This window comes from Neofelis nebulosa, chromosome 3, assembly GCF_028018385.1.
Source record: "Neofelis nebulosa isolate mNeoNeb1 chromosome 3, mNeoNeb1.pri, whole genome shotgun sequence".
NCBI classification, from domain to species: Eukaryota; Metazoa; Chordata; class Mammalia; order Carnivora; family Felidae; genus Neofelis; species Neofelis nebulosa.
The window spans coordinates 206,101,340-206,129,335 of NC_080784.1; the positions used below are offsets into that span (position 1 = coordinate 206,101,340).

The 27,996-nt window shown below is 42.2% G+C and overlaps 1 protein-coding gene across 1 annotated transcript in view; it reads left to right on the plus strand.

Annotated features, from left to right (window-relative positions):
* The window catches only part of POLN (DNA polymerase nu), a 154,586-nt gene that overhangs the window by 65,004 nt on the left and 61,586 nt on the right, over nt 1-27,996 (plus strand). Inside the window, 2 exon segments of the mRNA XM_058723346.1 lie at nt 26,879-26,936; nt 27,867-27,944. Of these exon segments, the coding sequence (XP_058579329.1) occupies nt 26,879-26,936; nt 27,867-27,944 (136 nt within the window).

Below are 27,996 nucleotides of genomic sequence, written 5' to 3' on the forward strand. Positions count from 1 at the left end.
TGCATTTGCATTTCTTATAGTTGGGTCAGCTGTTGATGAACCCTTTCAGCACTTGTAGGTCTGAAAATGCCTTTACTTCACCTTTGTTTTTGAAGGTATGTGTGTGGGGGGTATAAAGTTCTCAGTTGTAAATTGTTTCTTTCAGTGTTTTGAAGATGTTCCTTTGCTCTCTTCTCACATTGTTTCTAAGAAATGTGTATCATCACTGTCTTTGTTTCTCTACACATAATGTGCCTTGTTTTGTTATTGTGTTTAGCTTTTTCTCTTAATCACTAGTTTTGAGAAATTTAATTATGGTGTACCTTGGTGTAATTGTTTCATGTTTCTCTGGGATTCAGTTGAGTTTCTTGATCTGTGGATTTATAGTGTTTTTTTTTAAATTTTTTTAATGTTTATTTATTTTTGAAAGAGAAAGACAGAGTGTGAGCAAGGAAGGGGCAGAGAGAGAGGGAAACACAGAATCAGAAGCAGGCTCCAGGCTTTGAGCTGTCAGCACAGAGCCCAACGTGGGGCTCGAACCCACGAACCGTGAGATCATGACCTGAGTGGAAGTTGAATGCTTAACCAACTGAACCACCCAGGTGCCCCTATAGTGTTTTTTTTAAATTTTTTTTTTTAACGTTTATTTATTTTTGAGACAGAGAGAGACAGAGCATGAACGGGGGAGGATCAGAGAGAAAGGGAGACACAGAATCCAAAACAGGCTCCAGGCTCTGAGCGGTCAGCACAGAGCCTGACGCGGGGCTCGAACTCACGGGCCGCGAGATCATGACCTGAGCCGAAGTCGGCTGCTTAACCGACTGAGCCACCCAGGCGCCCCTACAGTGTTTTTTTTAATCAAATTGGAATATCATTGGTATTACATACTCACATACTTTTTATGTCCCTTCTCTTCTTTTTTTGAAACTCCAGATGTAATTACATATCTTAGATCACTTGAATTTGCCCCACAGCTCACTGAAACTCATTTTTCTTCTTCTTTTTTTAAAATTTTTTTCCTGTTTAAATTTGGGAAGTTTCTTTTACTGTGTCCTGTAATTCACTAATCTTTTCTTTTGTCATGCCAAATGTATTGTTAATCTCAATGAGTATATTTTTTATACTAAACATTATAGTTTTCATTTCTAGAAATTCAGTTTGGATATTTTTTATGCCATCCATATCTCTGCTTGGTTTTTTCAATATATTGGAAAATATATTTTTTATATTTTATATATTTTTAATGTCCTTGTCTATAATTTCAACATCTGTGTCCATTAAATGTTAGTTTCAATAGATGATTATTCTCATTATGAGTTCATTTTTTCTGCTTTTTTTTTGTATGCCTGGTAATCTTTGCCTAGATTTTTCATTGTTGGGTGATGGACCTTTTTGTATTCTTGTAAATATTCCTGAGCTTTGTTGTGGACAAGTTAAGCTACCTGGAAAAAGTCTGATCCTTTCTGGTCTTGCTTTTATGATTTGTTAGGCATCTAGCAGCTAATTATTCCCCACTCCTGAGGAAGGACATTCCTGAGTATCCTACCTATTTGCCCATGAATTCTGAGTTTTCTGAGAAAGGCTGGTGGAGGCAGCAGCTATTCTGGCCCTGTGCTGTTGTGTTCTCCCTCTGCGTGACATTTCCTAGCCTTTGGTAGTTTCGTCACATGTACACAGCGATCAGTTCTCTGCTGAATATTCAGCTCTCTCCTGGGTCAGGAAAGGCATGACTTTCTGGATTATGTTTCTCAGCTTTCTTGTTAGGTGGGAGCACTTTCTTTACAACTGTGTGCATCTTTAGTGGAAGGACAAGCCCCGTCTGGTAACTTTCATCCACCTCAAACCCTCATTCTCGTGCCCTCTTGGCACTGAGCAGTTCGCTCCTCAGGCCTTGCTTTACCGGAACCTCTGTCTCGTGTTCTCCCGGACAGTCCTTGCACTTGTCGTCATGCTCATTAGGGGATTTCGGTGCTTCTGTTTACCCCGTTAGATGGTAGGTTCCATGGCAACAGGAGCTTTTTCTGCCTCTTTTGCCGCCATGCCCCACGCCTGGCTCCGTACCTGGAATGTGGTGGATACCGAGTACTTACTGAGTGAACCACTGGGGGTGTGATCCAGTCTTGAGCTGTGTCCCAGCATCTACAGTTATGCGTGTTGGGATCATCATCAGGATTGCCACGTGCTAACAGGGTAGGCCGGCCTCTTCCCCACACTGCGCTGTTGTGCTCTCCGTCCTGGCCATGGGCCGGTCAGGCGGCATTTTGTCTTAATTCTCGCCTTCCTTTGCCTCCGCTGCTCTAGGGTTTTGTGTGTCTCTCTCGGACCTATCGTGTTTTTTACGAAGGCCTCCTCCTGGGAAGGTGCTGAGGACCTTTGTCCTTACTGCACTTGTCAGGGGCCACATCTTAGCATTTCTCCATCTTCCCAGACCTCCTATCAGCCGTGGCTTCAGACGTCCCTTCTAACATTTCTGTGCCGACAAGGCCAGTTTTTGTCAGCGTCCTCATTTCACTGCTATGCCACCCGTGTACTGGCTCAGAATTTATCAGCCTTTTGTAATTCAAACTATCTGACCTCATACATTGTATTTTTGTGAATTCTTTTGTACCCTGAGTCCTCCGTCTTCTTCCAGGTCAGCTGTTAAAAGTTGTTTGAATTTATGGTTTTAAAATGTCTTGTTTGGAAATGTTAGAACCAGGTGTCATTTAGCTCTGGTCCCTTTGTCAGTCTTTCCCCGTTAGTTTCTTTATTTTTCTCCCTGTGTGCCCGATATGGTGTTAGCATGCTTGTGCTAGCTTTTTCGTATGGAACCGAGTTGGAGACAGATTAAGCTTTTGTTGTGTTATGGTTAATGCTTTAAATAATTTGTGATTCCTTGACCCCTCTTGCTTTCCCTTGCCTTCAGGCTACTTTTACCTCTGTTTAGATCCCTTTTCTGCCCCTCGGTCCCTGAACACGTCTTCCTCCAGCCCGGCCTTCTTTGCCTGGTCACTGCCTGCTCCTCTGGCCGCAGCTCAGGGAACATGTCATCACGAAGCCTTCTTCGACAGCCTCCCACTCCCGAAGCTCAGTTGGATGCCCCTCTCCCTATGAAAAAGGTGTGCAGCCAATATAAGGAACATCTTGTGTGTCCGTTGTCCAGCCTAAGAGCTTAAATGTTACTGGGAACGTTTCAAGCTCCTGCTGCCCTTTTCTCAAGTCCATTTCCTCTTCTACCCCAAAGTTAGTGTTTTTTCCGTCCAGTGTAATGTCTGCACGGCACACACATGCACACACACACACACACACACACACTTAAATAATAGATGTATGTATACGTACATGTATGTGTCTGTAAGTATCCTTAAATAATATAAGCTTTATATAAATGGTATCGTATTATACTTACATAGCTTGCTGTTTCCATTCAACACATTTTGAGATCTATCCACATTGGCAGAAGTAGCACCTGTCCATTTACCTTGGGTAGTATATAGTATTTCTCATATAAGTGTACTGGATCACTTTTCTGCAGTTAGAAACAATGCTAAAAAAAAAAAAAAAAAAAAGCAGTGCTGTGATGCATGTTCTGAACACGTGCAAAGATTTCTCCCGCACCTCAGTCCTGTTGCCTGGCCGCAGGGGTGCTGGCTGCCACTCTCCTGACATCACCAAGCCCTCTCGGGTGGGGCGGTGGGGGAGCCCACACCCTCACCTGCAGCCTCGGAGAATGCTCGCTGCTCCACGGTGCCCACTGCTCCTGGTGCTCCCACACATCTTACTCTCCGCCAGGTTGATGTGTGTGAATTGGTATCTGATTATGGTTTAATATTTGGGTTTTTTTTTTTTTGGTTTCTTCAGTGACTTGCCTGTTTACCTCTTTTGCCCATTTTCAATGGAGTGGTTTGTCTTTTCTTACTAATTTGTAGATTTTCTATATATATTACAGATACTGGTGTTTTGTTCACTTACATAAGTATCTTCTCTCAGTGTGTGTTTGGTGTTTTATGTTGTAGTCAACGAATTTGACTCACAGGTGTTTTCTGTGTTAGTGTCATTAACTTTGTAGTCTCTTCTTTATCATTTTATGCTTTGCGTCTTGTTTAAGGAAACTTTTTCTACATGGAGATCCTAACGATACTCTAATTCTCTGAGTAGTGTTAGGGTTTTGCTTTTTCATGTTGGGTCTGCAACACCCCTGGAATCTTGTGGTTATGTTGGTGTTAGGTAGAAATCGATTACTCTCCATCTGGGAAACTGCTGGTTACAACTGTTGTTACTATAAACTGTTGGAATAACTTTTGGTAATTTGCAGTGCCTTTTTCACACAGGAATTTTGACAGATGCGTGGATCTGCTTCTGGGCTCTCAGTTCTGTGCCCTTGGTCTGTTTGTCTATTCTCACATCTTAATTGAAGGTAGTTTCATTAGAGATGTGCGTTCCCAGATATTCTCAGCTTAAGCTGTAGTATCACTCATTCTCTTGCTATGCTGATTGCCTTCCTTCTACTGTGTGCTCTTTGAGATGTTTCAACATTTTATCCCAGAAATGAGCTCAGTGTCCACCAGATGATGGGTGGTCACTAAATGTCTTTGAAGTAATGAGTAAGATTGGGCACTGAAATCTTAGTTATTGAGCGCTAAATATAGCTCGTGTTATTGGGGGAAGAACATTTTAAGTAAAAATATGTAGCATTAGTTCTTACAACTTGTATTCATTAGGTAAACGAATCTCCAATACTTTATATGTTATGTAAATATTAATTATGTGGAGGTTGTGTTTGATAAACTAGTAATTTTCATAATACTGTAGAATTTTGATGAATATAATAAATGAATTCTTCTAGTCAAGAGAGTCTTCTTAAGAATATTTTTAATAGTGAATATAGGCACACCTGGGTGGCTAGGTCGGTTGAGCATCTGACTTGATTTCGGCTTATGTCACGATCTCACGGTTTGTGGGTTTGAGCCCCGAGCCAAGCTCTGCACTGACAGTGTGGAGCCTGCTTGGGATTCTCTCTTTCTGCCCCTCCCCTGCTCATGCATGCTCTCTCTTTCAAAATAAATAAACATTAAAACATGTTTATTGAAAAAAGAATATTTTTAATAGTAACTATATATTTTATAAGAGATCCTTTTTATAATTTTTTGAAAACTATTATTTTTTCAAAAGAATATATTTAAAATATCTGATATTTTGAAAAAAGATACTAAGTTCCCTGTGGGCAATTTATCACCACCTGAAGCTCCTAGATGTGAGTGGCAACTCAAGTTTGAAGGACACCTGGGTTGTTTCCAGTTTGGGGCTATTATAAATAAAGCTGCCATAAACATTAATGTATAGATTTTTGTGTGAACTGAAGTCTCCCTTTCTCTGGGATAAGTGCCTAGGAATCCAATGGCTGAATTGTGTGTGCTAACATGTTTTTTATTGAGGTAAAAGCGGCATACAACATTCTATCAGTTTCAGGCATACGACATAATAATTCGGTTTTTGTACGCCCTACGAAGTGATCCACGTAGGGAGTCTGATCACCTCCCGTCACCATATGCTTGACCCCCTTTACCCACTTTATCCCCTCCCCGGCCTCCTCCCCACTGATAATCACCAGTCTGTTCTCTGTATCTGTGAGTTTTATTTTGTTTTGGTTTGTTTGCTCATTTGTTTTGGTTTTTAGATTCCACATAGAAGTGAAATCATGGAGTATTTGTCTTCCCCTGACTTATTTCACTTACCATAATACCCTCAGGGTCCATCCATGTGGTCACAAATGGCAGGATTTCCTTCTCTTTGTGGCTCAGTAATGCTCCACTGTGTGCACACACCACATCTTTATCCACTCATCCATCAGTGGACACTTAGGCTGCTTCCGTATCTTGGCTGCTGTAAATAATGCTGCAGTGAACATAGGGCTGTGTGTGCCTTTTCAGATTCATGATTTTGTTTTCTTCAAGCAAACACCCAGTAGTGCAATTGCTGGGTCGTAGGGTGGTTCTATTTTTACCTTTTTGAGGAACCTCCATACTGCTTTCCTGAGTGGCTGCACCAGTTTGCATTCCCACCAGCAGTGCACAAGGGTTCCTTTTTCCTCCACATCGTTGCCCACACACCTTATTTCTTGTCTTTTTTTTATTTTAGACATTCTGACAGGTGAGGTGATGACTCATTGTGGTTCTGATTTGCATTTCCCTGATGACAGGGGTGTTGAGCATCTTTTCATGGGTCTGTTGGCCACCTGTGTGTCTTCTTTGGGAAAATGTCTATTCAGGGCTTCTGCCCGTTTTTAATCAGATTGTTTGGTGTTTTATATTGAGTTGTTTGAGTTCTTTATTTATTTTGGATATTAACCCCTCATAGGATATATGATTTATAATTTTTTTCCTATTCAGTAGGTTGCCTTTTTTTTTTTTTTTTCTGTGCAGAAGCTTTTTAGTTTGATGTGTTCCCATTTATTTATTTTTGCTTTTGGAGTCAGATCAATGTTAAGACTGATGTCAAGGAGCTTACTGCCTGTCTTTTCTTTGAGGAGTTTTATGGTTTTTAGGTCTTACATTCAAGTCTTTAATCCATTTTGAGTTAATTTTTTTTGCACAATGTAGGATAGTGGTCTAGATTCATTCTTTTGCATGTATCTTTCCTAACACCATTTGTTGAAGAGACTGTCTTCTCCCCATAGGATATTCTTGCCTCTTTTGTTGTAAATTAATTGACCATATAATCATGGGTTTATTTCTGGGCTTTCTGTTCTTTCCTGTTGGTCTATGTGTAATGCCAATATGTGCTAATATTTTTAAAGGATTTTTATGTGTATATTCATGAGAAATACAGATCTGTTTTTATGTGGTTTGGATATCAGAATAATACTAGTTTCCTGAAGTAGGAAATGTTCCTTCTTGCATTTTCTGGAAGATATTATGTGGAATTTTTGTTAATTCTTCTTCAAATACGAATGTGTGGCTGTGGCTCAGTAGAGCATGTGATTCTTGATCTCAGGGTTGAAGTTTGAACTCCACATTGGGAGTGGAGTTCAAAATCTAAAGAAACAAAATCTTTTGAACAAAATCTAAAGAAAAATTATTCTCTAAATATTTGGTAGAATTTGCTAATAAAATCACTTGGGTCTGGAGTTTTCTTTTGGAGAGTTAAAATTATGAGTTCAATTTTCCCAATATTTATAGGGTTGTTGATATTATCTTGTTTCATACTGGGTAAATTTTAGTTGGTTGTATTTTTTTTAATTGGTCATGCATACATTTGCTTATAACATTCCCTTACCCTTTAAATGTCTGCAGTAGTGGCCCCTTTTTGGTCTAGATAGAGCTTTGTCAGCGTTATTGATATTTTCAGTGAACCAGCTATTTGTTTCATTGGCTTTTCTCTGTTTTCAGTTTTATTGATTTCTGTTCTCTATTCTTTCCTTTCTTCTGCTTAATTTGGGTTTATTTTGCTTTTCTTTTGCTAGGCTCTTGAGATGTAATTTTAGATTACTGCTTTAAGACTTTATCTTTTTTCGGGGCGCCTGGGTGGCGCAGTCGGTTAAGCGTCCGACTTCAGCCAGGTCACGATCTCGCGGTCCGTGAGTTCGAGCCCCGCGTCGGGCTCTGGGCTGATGGCTCGGAGCCTGGAGCCTGTTTCCGATTCTGTGTCTCCTTCTTTCTCTGCCCCTCCCCCGTTCATGCTCTGTCTCTCTCTGTCCCAAAAAAAAAAAAAAAAAAAAAAAAAAAAACGTTGAAAAAAAAAAAAGACTTTATCTTTTTTCTCATGTATACATCTTTTGTGCTATAAAATTTCCCTCTCCCCCACTGTTCTAACTGTATCCCACAAATTTTGATATGTTGTATTTTGTCAAAGAAAAACTCAGCAGAGTTAAACAGGCAAGGAAGAGCTTATTATTGCAATGGTGGTGGTGGTGGTGGGGGGTGGTGGTGGTGCCTGGGTGTCTCAGCTGTAAAGCGTCCAACTTCGGCTCAGGTCATGATCTCGCAGTTTGTGAGTTCAAGCCCCGTGTCGGGCTCTGTGCTGACAGCTCAGAGCCTGGAGCCTGCTTCGGATTCTGTCTCCCTTCTCTCTGCCCATCCCATGCTCATGCTCTGTCTGTCTCTGTCTCTTGATAATAAATAAATGTTAAAAAAAAAAAAAAAAGATTATTGCAATAGGGGAGGGAGCTTGAACTCAATTCCAAATAGAGCAAGAGCACCTGGGGATTTACAGCCAGTGGGGATGTGGATGGGGTCAGTGGGTAAAAAAATACTAAGAGGAACTTGGCCAGGTATGAAGGGTGGGAGGATTCATGCTAAGTTACTTGCTAAACTCAGCCACAGTGTTTTTCTGTGGTATTTGACTGGAGTAGCATGGATATTATCTAAAAGTTTTCTGTCAGGGCGCCTGGGTGGCTCAGTCGGTTAAGCGTCAGACTCTTGATTTCGGCTCAGGTCGTGATCTCACGGTTGTGAGATGGAGCCCTGTGTCTGACTCTGTGCTGGGCCCCTGCCCTGCTTAAGAGTCTCTCTCCTTCTCCCTCTGCCCCTCCTGCTCATACTCGCACACTCTCTCACTGTCTCTCAAAAAACAAAAAAAATTCTGTCTTGCTGGGCGATCCCCTTCCTGTCTGTTGGCTGGAGAAGGCAGGCTACTCCCCTCCTGTGCCACCTTGTAGAAGGAGGGGCAGGAACAGACGGACAGTGCTTACTGAGTGCTTTTCCCCAAGTGTCTACACTGGATGATTAAAATATCGCTAATCCAAGTATTCATTCAAATATGTCCAGTGGCAAACAACAGAAAATCAAACTCAAACTGATCTAAACTATCAGGATATTTCTCAGCTTACCTGACTTGAAATCCAAGGAAGGGCTCGCTAGCTTCAGGCAAGTTTTGATCTGGCAGCCTAAGTTACACAGGCAGGTCCAGCTTCTGTCCCCCATTTCCCAACTTCTCTTCCTCAGCATCCCGGCAGGTCTTGGTGATACCTGCTTCGTTTCTCCCCATGGGGATGGCCAGTGTCTCTCCTTTGAAAGCAGGAGGAAGCATCTTTCACAGATCCCCTTAGCAAGCATCTCCTTGCGTCTCTCTTAAGCCCAAGCCATCCTTATTAAACTAGTCATGGTGGCCACAAGATGGCCTCTGTTGGCTGGCTTAAAAGGAGGGGGCCTTATTGAGAATCTGAGTGTCATTTTCTAAGGAAAAAGAAAAGAGAATACTCGTGGCCCAAATACCCAGTATCTCCACAAGTGACAAGATTATGGGTTTGTTTGTTTGTTTGTTTGTTTGTTTTTAGCTATCAGCACAAATAGCAATTACAGATTTTAAACCTACCACATGAGATAAGTTTATTTTAACCAATGTCCCTTTGCATGAACTAACAAAAAGGTAAGGACTGTTTATTTCTTATCTTTTTGTTCTGACAGGAAATGTTCTATTCTGTCTTCCAGCGCACTGGCCATTCTTAGGTTGTTACTCGGTAAAGACTCTTAGGAAATCTGTCTTCCAGCTCAGACTGCACCACCCAATGAAAAGTCTTGCTTTCCTGGGGCACCTGGGTGGCTCAGTTGGTTAAGCATCTGACTTCAACTCAGGTCATGATCTCAAGGTTTGTGAGTTTGAGCCCTGTATCTGTCTCTGTGCTGACAGCTCAGAGCCTGGAGCCTGCTTTGGTTCTCTGTCTCCCTTTCTGTCTGCCCCTCCCCTGCTCACTCGCATGCTCTCTCTCTCTCTCTCTCTCTCTGTGTCAAAAATAAACATTAAAAAAAAGTATTGCTTTCCCCATACAACATTTAAGCCCTGTTTCATCATTACCTACATAAATTTTAAAGTAGCTAATTTGAAATAATTCTATTCAAGGTCTTCATACTGCTGGCATGTCATTTTTCTGCTCTCCTGATGAATATCTCTCCCACATATCATTTAACTATCAAAATATTTATTAGCAAGATTTTCATAAGTCACATAAGTATTGCTAACTCTGCACACTTTTTGAAACCCAAATGACAATTTTTTTTTATCTCTATAGTTTGTTATTTTAGGGATTAAATATTTCCCCATTTCTATTGACGTAAAAGGAGCAGTCCCCTCATTCTCCGTGGATCACTGCACGGTGGGAAATGGAGCATTCTGGTACTTTCTGTGCACCTCCTTTTTGTTGGGACATCAGCAATTAGAGTAAACTAAGAGCAGGTTCCACTGTATGCAATACATGACACTTCTTTTTTACTGTTTTGTTTTGTTTTGTTTTGTTTTGTTTTTTTGGAGAGAGAGAGAGAGCAAGCAGGGGAGGGGCAGAGAGAGAAGGAGAGAGAATCCCAACCAGGCTCCATGCTGTCAGCACAGAGCCCAACGCAGGGCTCAAACCCACCAATCATGAGGTCATGACCTGAACCGAAGTCAAGAGTCAGGCACTTCACCAACTGAGCCACCCAGACACCTCCCCCCCCCCCCGCCTTTTTTTTTTTCACTTTTTAGTTAAGTTTCAATTAGTTAATATGCAGTACAATATTGGTTTCAGGAATAGAATTTAGTGACTTATCAGTTACATACAACACCAGGTGCTCATACAAGTGCCCTCCTCAGTACCCATCACCCATCTAGCCCACTCCCACCCATCTTCCCTCCATCAACCCTCAGTTTGTTCTCTATCATTAAGAGTCTCTGGGGCGTCTGGGTGGCTCAGTCGGTTGAGCATTCGACTCTTGATTTCAGGTCAGGTCATGATCCCAGGGTTGTGGGACTGAGCCCCATGTCAGGCTCTCCATGCTGAGCATGGAGCCTACTTAAGATTCTGTCTCTCTCCTTCGGCCCCTCCCCTGCTCACACAGTCTCTCTCTTTTTCTCTAAGATAGAAAGAATCTCCTGTGGTCTGTTTCCCTCTCTCCTCTTTGTTTTCCCCCTTCCCTTATGTTCATCTGTTTTCTTTCTTAAATTCCACAGATGAGTGAATTCGTGGTATTTGTCTTTCTCTGATTAACCTCCTTCACTTAGCATGATACCCTCTATCTCCATCCACATCCCTGCAAAGGGCAAGATTTTCTTCTTTTTGTTGGCTGAGTAATATTCCATTGTATACGTATACCACACCTTCTTTATCCATACCTCAGTTGATGGACATTTGGGCTCTTTCCATAGTTTGGCTGTTGCTGATAGCACTGCCATAGCCATCAGAGTGCACGGGCCCCTTCAAATCTGTATTTTTGTATCCTTTGGGTAAATATCCAATAGTGCAATTGCGATTACTAGATCTTAGGGTAGCTCTGTTTTTAACTTTTTGAGGACCCTCCACACTGTTCTCCAGAGTGGCTGCACCAGTTTACATTTCCACCAATTGTGCACGAGGGTTCCCCTTTCTCCACATCCTCACCAACATCTGTTGTTTCCTGGGTTGTTCATTTTAGCCATTCTGACAGGTGTGAGGTGGTATCTCATTGTGGTTCTTGTTTGTATTTCCCTGATTCTGAGTGATGTTGAGCATATTTTCATGTGTCTGTTAACCATCTGGATGTCTTCTTTGGAAGAGTGTCAATTCATGTCTTCTGCCCATTTCTTAACTGGGTTATTTGGTTTTGGGGGGTGTTGAGTTTGATGAGTTCTTTATAGATTTTGGAATCTATCCCTTTATCAGAAATGTCATTTGCAAAAATCTTCTCCTATTGCTAGGCTGCCTTTAACTTTTGTTGATTGTTTCTTTCACTATGCAGAACAAACAACCCTAAAATTTGTATGGAACCACAAAAGACCCCAAATAGAGAAAGCAGTTCTCAAAAAGAAATACAAAACTGGACGTATCATGATTCCAGACTTCAAGCTGTATTACAAAGCTGTATCATCAAGGCAGTATGGTACTGGCACAAAAACAGACACATAGATCAAGGGAACATAATAGAAAACTCAGAAATGAACCCATCAACATACGGCCAACTAATCTTTGACAAAGCAGGAGAGAATATCCAATGGAAAAAAGACCGTCTCTTCAGCAAATGGTTTGGGAAAACTGGACAGTGAGATGCAGAAGAATGAACCTGGACCATTTTCTTACACCAGACACACAAAAACAAACCCAAACCCAAAATGGATGAAAGACCATAAACTTATCACAGTCCTAGAGGAGAACACAGGCAGCAACCTCTTTGACCTCAGCCACAGCAACTTGTTACTAGATAGGCTGACAGAGGCAAAGGAAACAAAAGCAAGCATGACTATTAGGACCTCATCGGGGTGTTTTTATTTTATTCAATTTGATCTTTAAAGTGCTTTGTGACCTCCTAAGGAATCACGACCCACAGCTAAACGGGCCACCAGGGTCAAATAGCAGGCAGGGAGGGCACCTGCTGGGCGTCTCCACTCTACCCACACTACCCGACTCACTCTGCCTTCCTCCTGGCTTGCATGGCCCTCCTGTGTTCGGCTCCCTCTCCTGTCTGTTGCACCTGCCACCTGGAGGCTTACTCCCCTTCCTCTCTCCCTGTGGCTGCGGTGCTCCTCCTCCGGTTCTGAGCCCCCTTCAGCTCCCACCCACGTGCTCGCGGTCCTCAAACCTCTCTCTCCATTCAGCTTCCCTTCAGGCCTCTCAAGAGAAAAGTCCCAGTGATTTCATCCTTTTATGCCAAACCTGGCTCAGTTCTCCTGGTCACTGAGATGGGAGCCCCGCCTTTTCTAGCGGCTCACCAAGGCCTGTGGGGTCTGCCTCCCGGGTCTTGCTGTCCGCTGCCCTTCTCATCCTGCTCTCCTCCGCTGTCTTTGGCCGCCCTCTCCCTTCCACTCTTCTGCCTAGCAGCCGGAGAGCCTCGTGGGCCAGCCACCGTCTCTACTGCTGGCCTAGTGTCCAGGGCTCCTGGTATTCTGGCCCCTGCCCCACTCTCCAACCCCATTTTCTCCCACTCCCCGTCCATCTGTCTATTTGTTCGTTCATTGATTGATTCATTCATTCAACAGATGTTTATTGAGCACTTCTTGTGCGCCGGGCTGTTCAAGATGCCTGTGCTGAATGCATCACAACCTCTACCCGTGTGGAGTCTGGAGGCCAGAGGGTGTGAGCAGACGACAGACATACTAAATCAATCCTGATACGAAAGATGACAAAACCCTGTGGAAAATCGAGTTGCAGGGGCAAGAATCAAAAGTGCTGGGGAAGACAGTGCTCGTGAGGGGAGACAGGGAGGCGCTGACAGAGGAGTGGAGAAGCAAACAGAAGCTCTCATGGGGAAGGAAGGGGCCCCTGGGGCCGTGCGGATGCAGGAGAGGGACATCTCGGTGCGCCAAGGCCATCCGAGCCCCTCGCAGAGCCCCCCGTTCCACGCAGGGCCGGGGCCCATGCTGCCCTCGGGGCTGCAGACCAGGCCAAGTGCGTCAGTGTGAGCCCAGCGCTAACTACTGTCTCGTCCATGTGGCTCTTACCCTGTTCTCTCGTTTTCCCTCGTATTCTTTTTTTTTTTAATTTTTTTTCAATGTTTTTTTTTATTTATTTTTGGGACAGAGAGAGACAGAGCATGAACGGGGAAGGGGCAGAGAGAGAGGGAGACACACAGAATTGGAAACAGGCTCCAGGCTCCGAGCCATCAGCCCAGAGCCTGACGCGGGGCTCGAACTCACAGACCGCGAGATCGTGACCTGGCTGAAGTCGGACGCTTAACCGACTGCGCCACCCAGGCGCCCCCTCCCTCGTATTCTTAAAAAAATGGTTGCAGGAAACCTCTGGCGCTGTTTGACAGAACCCCAGACGCAGCTGAGCACGGGTTTGGGGCAAACCTGGGTTCAAATTCCAGCTCAATTGCTAGCAATATGATGCTAGCACATTTTTTTCATTTCTAGAAATTAAAGTTTTCTCATTTTCTCATCTGTGAAATGATAAAACAATGCCTTCTTTGCCAGGTTATTGTGAAAATTATTTCTTTTTCATTTCATTCATTCAGCCAGTATTTGTTGGTTGCCCCTGTGTGCTAGGAAGGGTCACAGGTGCTGAGGACGCCGGTGACACCACAGGCACGGCCTTGCCCTCGGGAGGCTGCGTCCGGCTGGAGCATTGTCTGTGCGCTTGTTCTGCCAGCCCATCAGAGACCTCTCATGTGGTGCTTGGGAGTCGCTGCTGCCGCTGCTGTCACTTAGTGATCAGGACACAGGGAAGCCGGCTGCCCCGGGGCCAGCTGTGACGCCCATTGTAATGATCACCGCCATTGGGCTTCATTCCAGAGGTTCCGAGGACACACCCACTGGGAGAGAGAGGCCTGCCATCATTGTCACTGTATTTCTGCCACCTCCTCGGTGTTGCATCTGAAGTTTGGAAGCTTTGGCCAAAGTGAACATCACTGCTGGTGCCTATCGGCAAAGCCCACACGGTGCCTGAGAAGACGGGCGACAGGAGATGACCTCCTGCGTGCACCTCCCTTCTCCCCTAGTTGAAACTGTTCCCCACGTGGCACTTTCACTTAAAACGACTGACGTTTTAACAAATGCCAAATTGTAGCCTTAAAATGTCCCCTCTGCACCTCGCCTTTTGCTGCATGTGAAGTAAAGGCTGTTGACACGGAGTTTTTCTAGATCAGTTCTCTTATTTGGTTAAACATACCAAAGTTCACCATAAAACAAATGCTAAGGGTGTGCCCAGTTTTTATTACTAGCACTTTTTCTCTGCAGCCACAAATGGGGCCCAGAGCTGTCGATGGAAGCTGAGAAAAGAGAGCTGGGTGCAGAGCACAGGGTGTTTCCTGTGTGTTTGCTTATACGGGGACATGGAAGTGATTTTCATACCACTTGTGATGTGCACATTAAAGCAGAAAAAGTTATAACCTAGAAGAGGAGAATGAAGCCCCCATTTGCTTTTACTTTCCATAGTCTGGGAAACTTAGAGCAGTCCTTCTGATGTATGGTCATGTTGCTATGTGGTTGCTCTGCATTCTGCTCTGGAGTGTTCAGGAGGCTCATGGGCCTGGTCCAGACTACTGCACGTTAGGGGGACCCAGGAAGTTAACATTTTCACTGCATGTTTCTTCAACAGAGTACTGGAAGTCCTCGCTACAGCAAGAAAAGAAGAAAAAGAAGTAAAAGGCGTCCAAATCGGTAAGGAAGAAGTAAAACTTTCCCCATTTGCAGATAACATGATACTGCCTGTAGAAAACCCTAAAGACTCCACCAGAAAACTGCTAGAACTGATAACTGAATTCAGTAAAGTTGCAGGATAAAAAATTAACATATAGAAATCTGTTGCATTTTATATACTGACAACCAAGTAGCAGAAAGAGAAATTTAAAAAACAATCTGATTTACAATTGAGCCAAAAAAACAAAAAAAAAATATCTAGGAATAAACTTAACAAAGGAAGTGAAAGACTATACTCTAAAAACTATGTAACATTGATGAAATTAAAGACACAAAGACACAAATAAATGGAAAGATATACCATGCTCACGGATTAAAAGAATTAATACTGTTAAGGGGTGCCTGAGTGGCTCAGTCGGTTAAGCGTCCGACTTCGGCTCAGCTCATGATCTCGCAGTTGGTGAGTTCGAACCCTGCGTCGGGCTCTGTGCTGACAGCTCGGAGACTGGAGCCTGCTTCGGATTCTGTGTCTCCTTCTCTCTCTGCCCCTCCCCCACTTGTGCTGTGTCTCTCTCTATCAAAAATAAATAAATGTAAAAAAAAATTTTTTAAAAGAATTAATACTGTTAAAATACCCATAGTACCCCAAGCAATCTACAGAGTCATTGTGATCCTTATCAAAATACCAATAGTATTTTCTACAGAACTAGAACCAATAATACCAGAATTTGTATGGAACCACTAAAGACCCAAACACCCAAAGCAACCTTGAGAAAGAACAAAGCTGGAGGCATCACAATCCCAGATTTAAGGATATACTACCAAGTTGTAATAAGACAGTATGGTACTGGCACAAAAATAGACACATGGACCAGTGGAACAGGTAGGGAGCCCAGAAATAAACCCACATTTATATGGTCAATTAATCTGTGACAAGGGAGGCAAGAATACACAGTGGGGAAAAGAGTTTCTTCAATAAACTGTGCTAGGAAAACTGGACAGCTACATGCAAAAGCTGAATCACAAAATAAACAAAAATAAACTCAAAATGGATTAAAGGCCTAAACATGAGACCTGAAAGCATAAATATCCTAGAAGAAAACACAGGCAGTAATCTCTTTGACATCAACTGTCACAACATTTTTCTAGATAAGTCTCCTGAGGCAAAGGAAACAAAAGCAAAAATAAACTGTTGGGACTACACCAAAATAAAAAGCTTTTTCACAGTGAAGGAAACCATCAGCAAAATGAAAAGGCAACCTAGTTAATGGGAGAAAATATGTGCAAATAATATATCCAATAAAGGGATAATACCTAAAGTATAAGGAATTTATACAACTCAACACCAAGAAAACAAATAATCCAAGAAAAAATGGACGGAGAACCTGAATAGACATTTTACCAAAGAAGATATACAGACTGCCAGCACACACACGAGAAGATACTCAACAACACTCATCGTCAGGGAGATGCAAATCAGAACTACCAGGACCTACCATCTCACACCTGTCAGGACGGCTAAAATCAAAAAAGACAAGAAATAACAAGCGTTGATGAGGATGTGGAGAGAAAGGAACCCTCGTGCACTGTTGGTGGAAATGTAAATTGGCATAGCCACTGTGGAAAACAGTATGGATATTCAAAAACTTAAAATTTGAAATACCGTATGATCCAGTAATTCTGCTCCTGCGTATTTACCCAAAGAAAACAAAAACACTAACTTGAAAAGACACATGCAACCCTGTGTTCATTTTAGCATTATTTACAATAGCCAAGATATGGAAGCAGCCCAAGTGTCCATCGACTGATGAGTAGATAAAGAAGATTTGGTGCATGTGCGCAATGGAATATGACTCAGACAGAAAAAAGATCTTCCCATTAGCAACAACATGGACGGACCTTGAAGGTATTAAGCTAAGTGAAACAAGTCAGATAAAGACAAAAACCATATGATTTCACTTATATGTGGAACCTAAAAAACAAAGGAACAAACCTCTCAAAAAAGAAAAAAACAGACTTAAATACAAAAAACTGGTGGTTGCCAGAGGGAAGCTGGGGGGAGGGGAGCGGGATGTGTGAAATACATGAAGGGGTTTAAGAGGACAGGGGTGCCTGGGGGGCTCCGTCGGTTGAGCGTCCGACTTCGGCTCAGGTCATGATCTCACGGTTCGTGGGTTCGAGCCCCGCGTCGGACTCTGTGCTGACGGCTCGGAGCCTGGAGCCTGCTTCCGATTCTGTGTCTCCCTCTCCCTCTGCCTCCCCCTCACTCATGCTCTGTCTCTCTGTCTCTGTCTCTCTCTCAAAAATAGACATTAAAAAGAAAAGAGTACAGCCTCCAGTTATAAAAATTACAGCACAGGGAATGGAGTCCTAAATGTCATAACATCGTACGGTGACAGGTGGTGGCTACATTTATCGTGATGAGCACTGAGTAATGTATAGAGTTGTTGAACCAATATGTTGCACACTTAAAACTAATATAACATTGATTGTTAGTTATACTTAAAAAAAAAAAAGTCTTGCTTCAGTGAGTGGTCAGCATGAGGGGACTGGCTGATGTCAAACGATAATGTTTGACCCTAACAAATCAAGTGTCCCGGTTTTTCCTTTCACACCATAGACACTCAGATACTACCATTTCCTGTCAGCATGGGTGCCAGTTCGTCACCTGAGGAGATTCATAGGGAGTCCAGCCCCACCTGACAACACGGTATCTGCGAGTAGTTTGTCATTTGTTTCCTCTTCTTCCTCAGAAAGGCGGTTTCTCCTGTGTATTAACATCTGGTGTTGGTCTTTGACAACAGGTCTGCTAGTCACGTCTGACTTGAGTGCCACCGTGGGCATGTCACAAGCATGCTTCCACCTACACCCTCGGTGTGCTGGGTCCCGCCCCCAGGCTTCTGACTCCTTCCCAGATGTTTCGGGCTCTTGTTGGCTGTCAAACCCCACCGTGGTCACTTTGATCACCCTTGGTCTTTGATGACTCACGTGGGTGCACACTCATTGCTCACCTTGATGGATGCGCGAGCACTGATTTGTATGTGAGACTCCGGTGACGGGACTGTCCGATCGCTGTTTTCATCACAGAGGCCAGCGCAGAAGCTCTGTGGCGTTTCTGGTATACGTTCGTGAACATGAACCCTTGTACGCGAGCCGACATTCGCAGACCTGGCTGGTACCGGGAGCAGCAGAGCAATGGGAAAGACATTGGCCACAAAGAGCCTGGCGTGGGCCGACACCCGTCTCAGGATCGTGTTCTGTGAAGGAGCGTATTTAACAAAGCATGCTATTTATAAGTTAGGGATTTAGTGAAGTTTCTCTTATCCTGTTATTTGTTATATTGTAAAACTTTAAAATTGCCATTTAATTATTAAAAGGCTTCCTTTGTAGTCATCTAAAAACAATCCATTTAAACTTAACATTACTGCTTTCTCAGAACAGATGGGAAACTTGTTTCTCTCTCCCTTGGACAAACCAATTTTCAGTAAAGCTGATGTTTTATGAGCCCTGGGAGGAATGACATTAGGAATCGTGTGCTTGTGTGCTGGGTGACCCTGACACCACACCGTCTCACCAGGGGCGGTTAGGCTGGGCGCACCAGTTACAGTCTGACCTGGTCCTGATTTGGCATTCTGTTGGGTAGAGAACACATCTTATTTTTATACAAGCTATGACTAAAATGACTCAAAGTGAGTAAATTTTATAGGTGTTCTTTCTTAGGTTGAGAATATTCTTTCTCCCCCCTAGTTAGTTGAGATATTTTCATATGAGTGTTGGATTTTATCAAATGCTCTTAATGTTTTATTGTGTGGGGTTTTTTTCCCTTTATTCTACTAATTTGATGTATTACATTATTTTTGGAATTTATTTATTTATTTATTTAGTATAAGTTATTGTCAAATTGGTTTCCATACAACACCCAGTGCTCATCCCAACAAGTGCCCTCATCAATGCCCATCACCCATTTTCCCCTCTCCCCCACCCCCCCATCAACCCTCAGTTTGTTCTCAGTATTGAAGAGTCTCTTATGGCTTACCTCCCTCCCTCTCTGTAACCTCTTTTTTCCCGTTCCCCTCCCCCATGGTCTTCTGTTAAGTTTCTCTAGATACACATATGAATGAAAACATATGGTATCTGTCTTTCTCTGACTTATTTCACTTAGCATAATACCTTCCAGTTCCATCCACATTGCTACAAATGGCAGGATTTCATGCTTTCTCATTGCCAAGTATTATTCCACTGTATATATAAGCCACATCTTCTTTATCCATTCATCAGTTGATGGACATTTAGGCTCTTTCCATAATTTGACTACTGTTGAAAGTGCTGCTATAAACATTGGGGTGCATGTGCCCCTATGCGTCAGCACTCCTGTATCCCTTGGGTAAATTCCTAGCAGTGCTATTGCTGGGTCATAGAGTAGTTCTATTTTTAATTTTTTGAGGAAACTTTTCCACACTTTTCCAGAGCAGCTGCACCAGTTTGCATTCCCACCAGCAGTGCAAGAGGGTTCCTGTTTCTTCACATCCTCTCCAGCATCTCTAGTCTCCTGATTTGTTCATTTTAGCCACTCTGACTAAAGGCATGAGGTGGTATCTCAGTGTGGTTTTGATTTGTATTTCCCTGATGATGAGTGACGTTGAGCATCTTTTCATGTGTCAGTTGGCCATCTGGATGTCTTCTTTGGAAACGTGTCTATTCATGTCTTCTGCCCATTTCTTCACTGGATTGTTTTTCGGGTGTGGAGTTTGGTGAGTTCCTTATAGATTTTAGATACTAGCCCTTTATCCGATATGTCATTTCCAAATATCTTTCCCCATTCCATCAGTTGCCTTTTTTTCTAAAAGTTTTAGAGTTTTACATTTTACATTTAGACCTCTGATGCATAATTATAGAATTATAGAACTATATAGAACAATATAGCTTGTTGATGGCCATGAAATAATATCCTGCTGGGATTTCAACTGGGATTGTGTTGAACTTGTAGATAAATTTGGGGGTCATTGGCATTTAATAGTGAGTATTCTAATCCAAGTACATGGTATATCTTCCCAGACTTCAAGCTGTGTTACAAAGCTGTAAGCATCAAGACAGTATGGTACTGTCACAAAAACAGACACTCAGATCAATGGAACAGAACAGAGAACCCAGAAATGGACCCACAAACGTATGGCCAACTAATCTTTGACAAAGCAGGAAAGAACATCCAATGGAATCAAGATAGTCTCTTCAGCATGTGGTGCTGGGAAAACTGGACAGCGACATGCAGAAGGATGAACCTGGACCACTTTCTTACACCAGACACAAAAATAAACTCAAAATGGATGAAAGACCTAAATGTAAGACAGGAAGCCATCAAAACCCTCGAGGAGAAAGCAGGAAAAAGCCTCTTTGATCTTGGCTGTAGCAACTTCTTACTCAACACGTCTCCAGAGGCAAGGGAAACAAAAGCAAACATGAACTGTTGGGACCTCATCAAGATAAAAAGCTTCTGCACAGCGAAGGAAGCAATCAGCAAACAAGGCAACTGACAGAATGGGAGAAGATATTTGCAAACAACATATCAGACAAAGGGTTAATATCCAAAATCTATAAACAACTTATGAAACACAACACCCAAAAAACAAATAACCCAGTGAAGAAATGGGCCAAAGACATGAACAGACACTTCTCCAAAGAAGACATCCAGATGGCCAACAGACACATGAAAAGATGCTCAACATCATCCATCATCAGGGAACTACAAATCAAAGCCACAATGAGATACCACCTCACACCTATCAGAATGGCTAACATTAATAACTCAGGCACCAACAGATGTTGGCAAGGATGCGGAGAAAGAGGATCCCTTTTGCACTGCTGGTGGGAATGCAAACTGGTGCAGCCACTCTGGAAAGCAGTATGGAGATTCCTCAAAAAATTAACAATAGAACTACCCTACGACCCAGCAATTGCACTACTAGGTATTTATCCAAGGGGTACAGGTATGCTGTTTCGAAGGGACACATGCACTCCCACGTTTATAGCAGTGCTATTGACAATAGGCAAAGTATGGAAAGAGCCCAAATGTCCATCGATGGATGAATGGATAAAGAAGATGTGGTATATATATACAATGGAGTATTTCTCGGCAATCAAAAAGAATGAAATCTTGCCATTTGCAACTATGTGGATGGAACTAGAAGGTATTATGCTAAGCAAAATTAGTCAAAGAAAGACAAATATTATATGACTTCACTAATATGAGTCCTTGAGATACAGAACAGATGAACACAAGAGAAGGGAAGCAAAAAGAATATAAAAACAGGGAGGGGGACAAAACAGGAGAGACTCATAAATATGGAGAACAAACTGAGGGTTACTGGTGGGATTGTGGGAGGAGAGATGGGCTAAATGGATAAGGGGCGTTAAAGAATCTACTCCTGAAATCATTGTTGCACTATATGCTAACTTGGATGTAAATTTTAAAAAATTAAAAAATTAAAATTAAATTAAAAATTTTTTCTAAAAAAAAAAGAACATGGTTTATCTTTCCATTTATTTAGGGCTTTAATTGCTTTCATCAGGACTTTGTAGTTTTCAGCACACTGATTTATACCTAGGTATTTTGGGGTGCTGTTATAAATGGCGTTCATTTTCTCTCAATGCCCAATTGTTCATTGGTAATATGTAGTAGATATATAATTGATTGTATGTTGTTGGCTTTGTTCCCTGTTACCTTTGTCAGCTCATTTATTAGTTCCAAGGAGCTTATTTGTCGTTTCCATGGGTTCCGCTAAATAGACAATCATATCTTCAGTGAGTAATGGCCGTTTTCTTTCTTTCTTTATACCATGTGCCTTTTCTTTTTCTTGCCTTATCGTACTAGCTCAGACTTCATCTGTTGTGTTGACTGGAATGCTGTGAGCAGACATCTGAGCCCTGCCCCCATCTCCAGAGGAGATAGTCTTCCACCATCAGGGGTAGGGTTCATTTTACGTTTTGTCACAGATTCTCCTTGTCAAGGTAGAGAATTTCTTCCCATTTCTAGTTTACCGAGAGCAGTTTTTATCATGAATGGATATTTAATTTTTTTCAAACGCTTTCTCTGCATCTATTAAGGTCATATGATTTTTTTTCAATGTATTCATATAGGGAATGACACTGATGGATTTTTAAATGTTGAACCAGCCAAGGCTGGGGTTTGTGGGATTAACCCCACTTGGTCATGACAATTGTCCTATTGCTGAATTGATTTGCTAATATTTTGTTTAGGATTGTTTCTGGCTATATTCATGAGGGATATTGGTTTGTAGTTTTCTCTTCTTGAAATGCCTTTGTCTGGTTTTGCTATTAGGATATTACTGGCCTCATAAAATGAGTTAGAAAGTATTCTCTTTTACTTTCTGGTAGAGATCATGCAGAATTCATATTATTTATTCCTTAAATAACTGGTAGAATTCACCACCAAAACTTTCTGGACCTAGAATTTTATTTGTGGAAAGGTTCTTAACTACAGAGTCAATTTTTGTTAATAGATGTAGGTTATCCAGATTTCCTGTTTCTTCTTGAGTGAATTTTGATAATTTGTGTGTTTCAAGGAACTCGCCCCCTTCATCTAAGTTGTCGAGTTTATGGGCATATTGTGCTCATACAGTTTCTTTATTGTCCTTAGTGTCTGTGTGCTCGGTGGTGATATCTGCCTTTCATTCCTGAAATTGATCATTTTCACCTTCCTCTTTTTTTTCTTGAACAGTTTAGGTAGAGGTTTATCATTTTTATTGGTCTTTTACAAGAACTAGGTTTGGGTTTCACTGATTTTTCAGCACAATTGACTCCTGTACAACACAAGGGTTGGGGCACTGACCCCCAGTAGAAAATTTACATAGGACTTTTGACTCCCCCAAACAGCCTACTGTTGACCGGAAGCCTAACCAATAACAGATATAGTTGATCAACATATTCTGTATTAATGTGCCATATTCATACAATAAAGTGAGTTAGAGAAAAGAAAATGCCATTAAGAAAATCCCAAGGAAGAGAAAATACATTTACAGTCCTGTCCTGTATTTTTCAAAAAACCCCATGTGTATGTGGGTCTGCACGGTTTAAGCCCATGTTTTCAAGGGTCAGCTGTATTGCTTTTCTGTTTTAAATGTCATTAATTTCAGCTCCGTTATCTGTTTCTTGCATTAGAATTAATTTGCTCTTCTCTTTCTAGTCCCTCAAGGCAGAAGCTTAAATTATTGACTTGAGGCCTTTCTTTTTCTCCAATATAAACATTTCATGCTATAAAATTCCCTGTAAGTACTGCTTTGGCTACATGCCATGAATTCTGATACTGTGTGTTTTCTTCTGTGCTCCATTCAATATATTTTCTAAGTTCCCTTGAGACTTCTACTTTGACTCCTGACTAATTAAGATGTTATTTAATGTCCAAATATTTGTGAATTTTACAGATAATTCTTAGTTTACCTTTATTACGCCCAGAGAACACACTTTGAATGATTTGAATTCTTCTAAATCTACTTGTTTTACAAGCTATGGTGTTGTCTATCTTGACCAATGTGTCAGGTGCACTTGAAAAGAATAGGTGTTCTGTCTATGGACATAGTGTTCTATAAATGTCAGTCAGGTCAAGCTGGTTGACAGTGTTGCTCAGGTCTTCTGTATCCTTGCTGATTTTATCTCCACATTTCTACATACTACTGATAGAGGGGTGTTTACACCTGTAATGTAATTGTGGATTTGTCTGTTTCTTGTTGCAAGCCTACCAGTTCTTGTTTTGTGTGTTTTTAAGTTCTGTTGTTAGATGTCTGCACATTTAGAATTTATATTTCTTTGTAAATTTACCTTTTTATCATTCCATGATGTTTTCTTCATACAGGTATTTTCCCTTCTGAATGATGCATTGTCTTATGTTAATGTAACCACTCCAGATGTCTTCTAATCAGTGTTTGCATGGCATATATCTTCTTTCATCCATTTACTTGTAATCTATCTAAATCTTATTAAAGTAGATTTCTTGTAGACAGTATATAGTTGGGTCTTATATTTGTGCACTCAAACAAACTCTGTTTTTAATTGGTGTGTTTAAAGTATTTAAATTGAGTGTGATTACTGGTATGGTTGGGTTTGGGTCACCATTTTGTTTTTCTGTTAGTTCCTTCTGTTTTTGTTCTTCTGTTCCCTCTTTCATACCTTTCTTTGAATTACTGAATAATTTTTAGAATTCCATTTCAATTTGTGTATTGGATTTTTTTGCTACATCTCGTTGTGTAATATTTTTTAGTCATGGCTACCGAATTATAGTATACATATCAATTTTCAGTGTATTTTTGCATGGAACATCTTACCACTTTCCATAAGTTGTGGAAGACTTACAAACACCATCTTCTGTCATCGCCGCCATGCGATATGTCTGCACACACTATAAACAGCCCAGAAAGTGTTACAGTGTTTGCTTTGAACAGTAGTAAATATTCTAAAGAGCTTGGGAAAAAATAGTCTGGTACGCTTCTCCGGGTCCTGAGCCTCTCTGTTGCTCACTTCATTTCTCAAGTTCCAGGCTTCCTTGGGACCTCCCCCTTCAGCCTGAACAACTTTCTTAGCACCTCCTTCAGAGCAGGCCCAGAGGACACGTTGTCTTTGTTTTTATTCGCCCAAGGGTATCTTCAGTTTGCCATCATTCCGGGAGGACACAGTTTGTCAGAAGAGCAGTTCTGAGTTGACAGAACCTACGTCCTGCCCCTCTGTCGTCCGTGGGCCTGGCTCCAGCAGGGAGGCCTGCAGCCACCCGCGTGGTCGCCCCTCTGCATGTCCTATGTCATTTTGCCTGGCTTGCTTTCAACTTTGTTTTTAATCTTTGGTTTTCAGCAGTTTGTGATGTTTCCAGGCCTGATTTTCTTTTAATTCATCTTATTTAAGGTTGTTCAGCTTCTTGAATCTGAAAAACATGCTTTTCACTAAATCTGGGATATTTTTAGCCATTATTTAAGGGTTTGTGTGTGTGCGTGTATACACAAGTCTTTTTCAGGGACTAAAATAACACAATCAGGGGCCCCTGGGTGACTCAGTCAGTTTAGCATGTGACTTTGGCTCAGGTCATGATCTCGCAATTCGTGGGTTCCAGCCCTGCATTGGGCTCTGTGCTGACAGCTCGGAGCCTGGAGCCTGCTTCCGATTCTCTCTCTCTCTCTCTCTCTCTCTCTCTCTCTCTGCCCCTCCCCCCACTCATGCTCTGTCTCTGTCTCTCTCAAAAATAAACATTTAAAAAATTTTTTAAATAATAAAATAACACAATCATATTGTACTTTTGATATTATCCCACAGGTCCCTGCACCTCTGTTCATGTTCCCCCAACATTTTTCTTCTCTCCTCTATGTTGGATAGTTTCTATTGATCTGTCTTTAAGTTCACTGGCTCTTGTTTTCTGTTGTCTGTATTCTGTTACTGAGCTTATCGTGTGAATATTTGGTATTGTTTTTAAATGTCATGTGATTCTGTTGTACAGAAAACTTGAGAGCCACTAGCTTCATACCTCTGGGCCTCAATATCCTCACCTTAAAAAATGAGGTGATGGTATCTGCCTCCTGGGGTTGCTGGGCCTGAATCACAGGGTCTGAGATGCCCAGCAGCCTCACCAGAGTAGTCAGGGAGTGTAGACCAACCAGTGCCCAGCGAGTTCCATTACAGGCAAAGCAGGGTATCTCTGTGGAAGGTACTACCGAGCACAAAAGGATACTGCTCCAGAAGTTCTCAGTTTGAATGGCAGTGACAGGCTAGAAGTCAGCGGCCATTCAGTCAAAGTTGCGAAGGTACTTAGCAAGCTGTTGCAGGGGATGTGGACAAAGTGGCCACCAGCCACGGGGTGGCTGCACGTGCCCAGACTGAGGCCAGTACCGAGTGCCAAGAGCACCAGACAAGGGTGGAGAGACCAGGATTTTCATCTTAAAATATGTTTTTTTTTGAAAAATTTTTTTTCAACGTTTTTTATTTATTTTTGGGACAGAGAGAGACAGAGCATGAACGGGGGAGGGGCAGAGAGAGAGGGAGACACAGAATCGGAAACAGGCTCCAGGCTCCGAGCCGTCAGCCCAGAGCCTGACACGGGGCTCGAACTCACAGACCGCGAGATCGTGACCTGAGCCGAAGTCGGACGCTCAACCGACTGCGCCACCCAGGCGCCCCATCTTAAAATATGTTTTTAAGGGGAAACTACAATATACAGACTTCACAGAAATCCACATTTAGCATGTTATATAGAAAATTTTAACTAAGTTTGTAATTTAGGCTGCTGCTAACGGCATTACTGTGTATAGTTACAATAAGGGCTGCACAGGCTAGAGTCAAAAAGAATTGTTCTCATATTTGCAGCTATACTTAGTGGTGTACTCAACAGAGTCATGTTTCAGTATTAGACTCTTGTGTTGAGCAGTAATATGCCTGTGCATAATGTATTGGCACTAGCTATTTTGATAAAATATGACGCATTTTAAATGCCCTTAAGTGATCCAGATTTGGGGGCACCTGCCTGGCTCAGTCGATTGAGCGTGTGACTCTTGATCTCGGAGCCATGGGTCCAAGCCCCATATTGGGTGTAGAGCTTACTTTAAAAATAATAAACAAGAGGGGCACCTGGGTGGCTCAATCAGTTGAGCGTCTGACTTCAACTCAGGTCATGGTCTCACAGCTCATGAGTTTGAGCCCCACGTCGGGTTCTGTGCCGACGGCTCGATGCCTGGAGCCTGCTTCAGATTCTGTGTCTCCCTCTCTCTCTGCCCCTCCCCCACGCACACTCTCTCTCTCTCTCAAAAATAAATAAACATTAAGAAAAATGAAAACAATAATAAATAATATTAAATGATACAGGTTAATTTATGAGTAGATATTTTAGCTAAAACTGTCCTCCTCTTATTCACAGAATATTCAAGGTATCTCCAAGCACCCAATTCGGATCACTAAACTGTAGAATTTTAAAGGTAACCTATTTCTTTCTATTTTGCTGAAGTCTGGGGTAACATTTTCTAAAAACAAGTGTATATAATTGCTTTTCTGTAGAACTAATTTCTTTGGTTCCTGAAGTTCTCTGTATTTGCATGACCAGGATTTAAGTACACATTGAAAAATAAACTGATATGGCACCTCCCTTTTAGGGAGTTAAAATAGATGATAATTATACAAGGAAAGCAGCTCCCCTCCCACCATCTCTCCCTCACCAGCTTCCCAATAGAGGAGAAAAACAAACACAGTAAAACTGGCTTTTATTAAAGTCTGAAAACTACTGGAAATGTTTATAAAAGCATGCTAACACCTTTCTTTTGAGCTCTTCCATGGTAATGCTGCTGGTTACATTTATAAAAAAGAAAAAGCTCAAACCTGAGCAAAGAAGCTTCTGTGGCCCCTCCCCCTGGGGTCCTGTACCCTCTGCTTCAGGAGCTGCTGCTTCTGCTGGGTCCCCACAAAACAGTGAAGCATGACGAGGGGTCCTTTTCAAATACACGAAGCCACACTTAAGCAGGACGGTGGAGGTGACCATAGCAACTTTGCCTCCTGCCGCCCTTCAAATCGTATTGGTGCATCGTAGGACCGCACTTCCCCAAAGTCTGTCTCCTGGTCGGAGAGGTTCAGGGAGTCTCTAGACCGTTCTTAACTGGAGTACGTTCTAGAGTCAGTAGTTTTTGAGCTTTTCCTCACCAGGAATTCCAGACACAACATAAAATTTTAACAACAGAAAATCCACTTTACTCTCAGCAGTACCGTGATATTTCTAAATTATGTTAATAAATATATCCAGCAGTCAGAAATCTGGACTCCTAAATTTGGAATGATATTTGAATAAACTTTGTGACAACTGGCTGTGAAGAAGCTCGTGTCCAGATTCACCAAGTGCCCTTGAAATAACAATTCAGGTGCGGAAGGCGGAAGGCTCACCGTCTCCCCGAGGAGCACGTTGGTCTCACCCGAGGGCCACACCTTCCTGGCAGCAGGTGCGGGCAGACTATGTCCGAGAGACACCCTGTGTCACTGCAGCTCACTTTA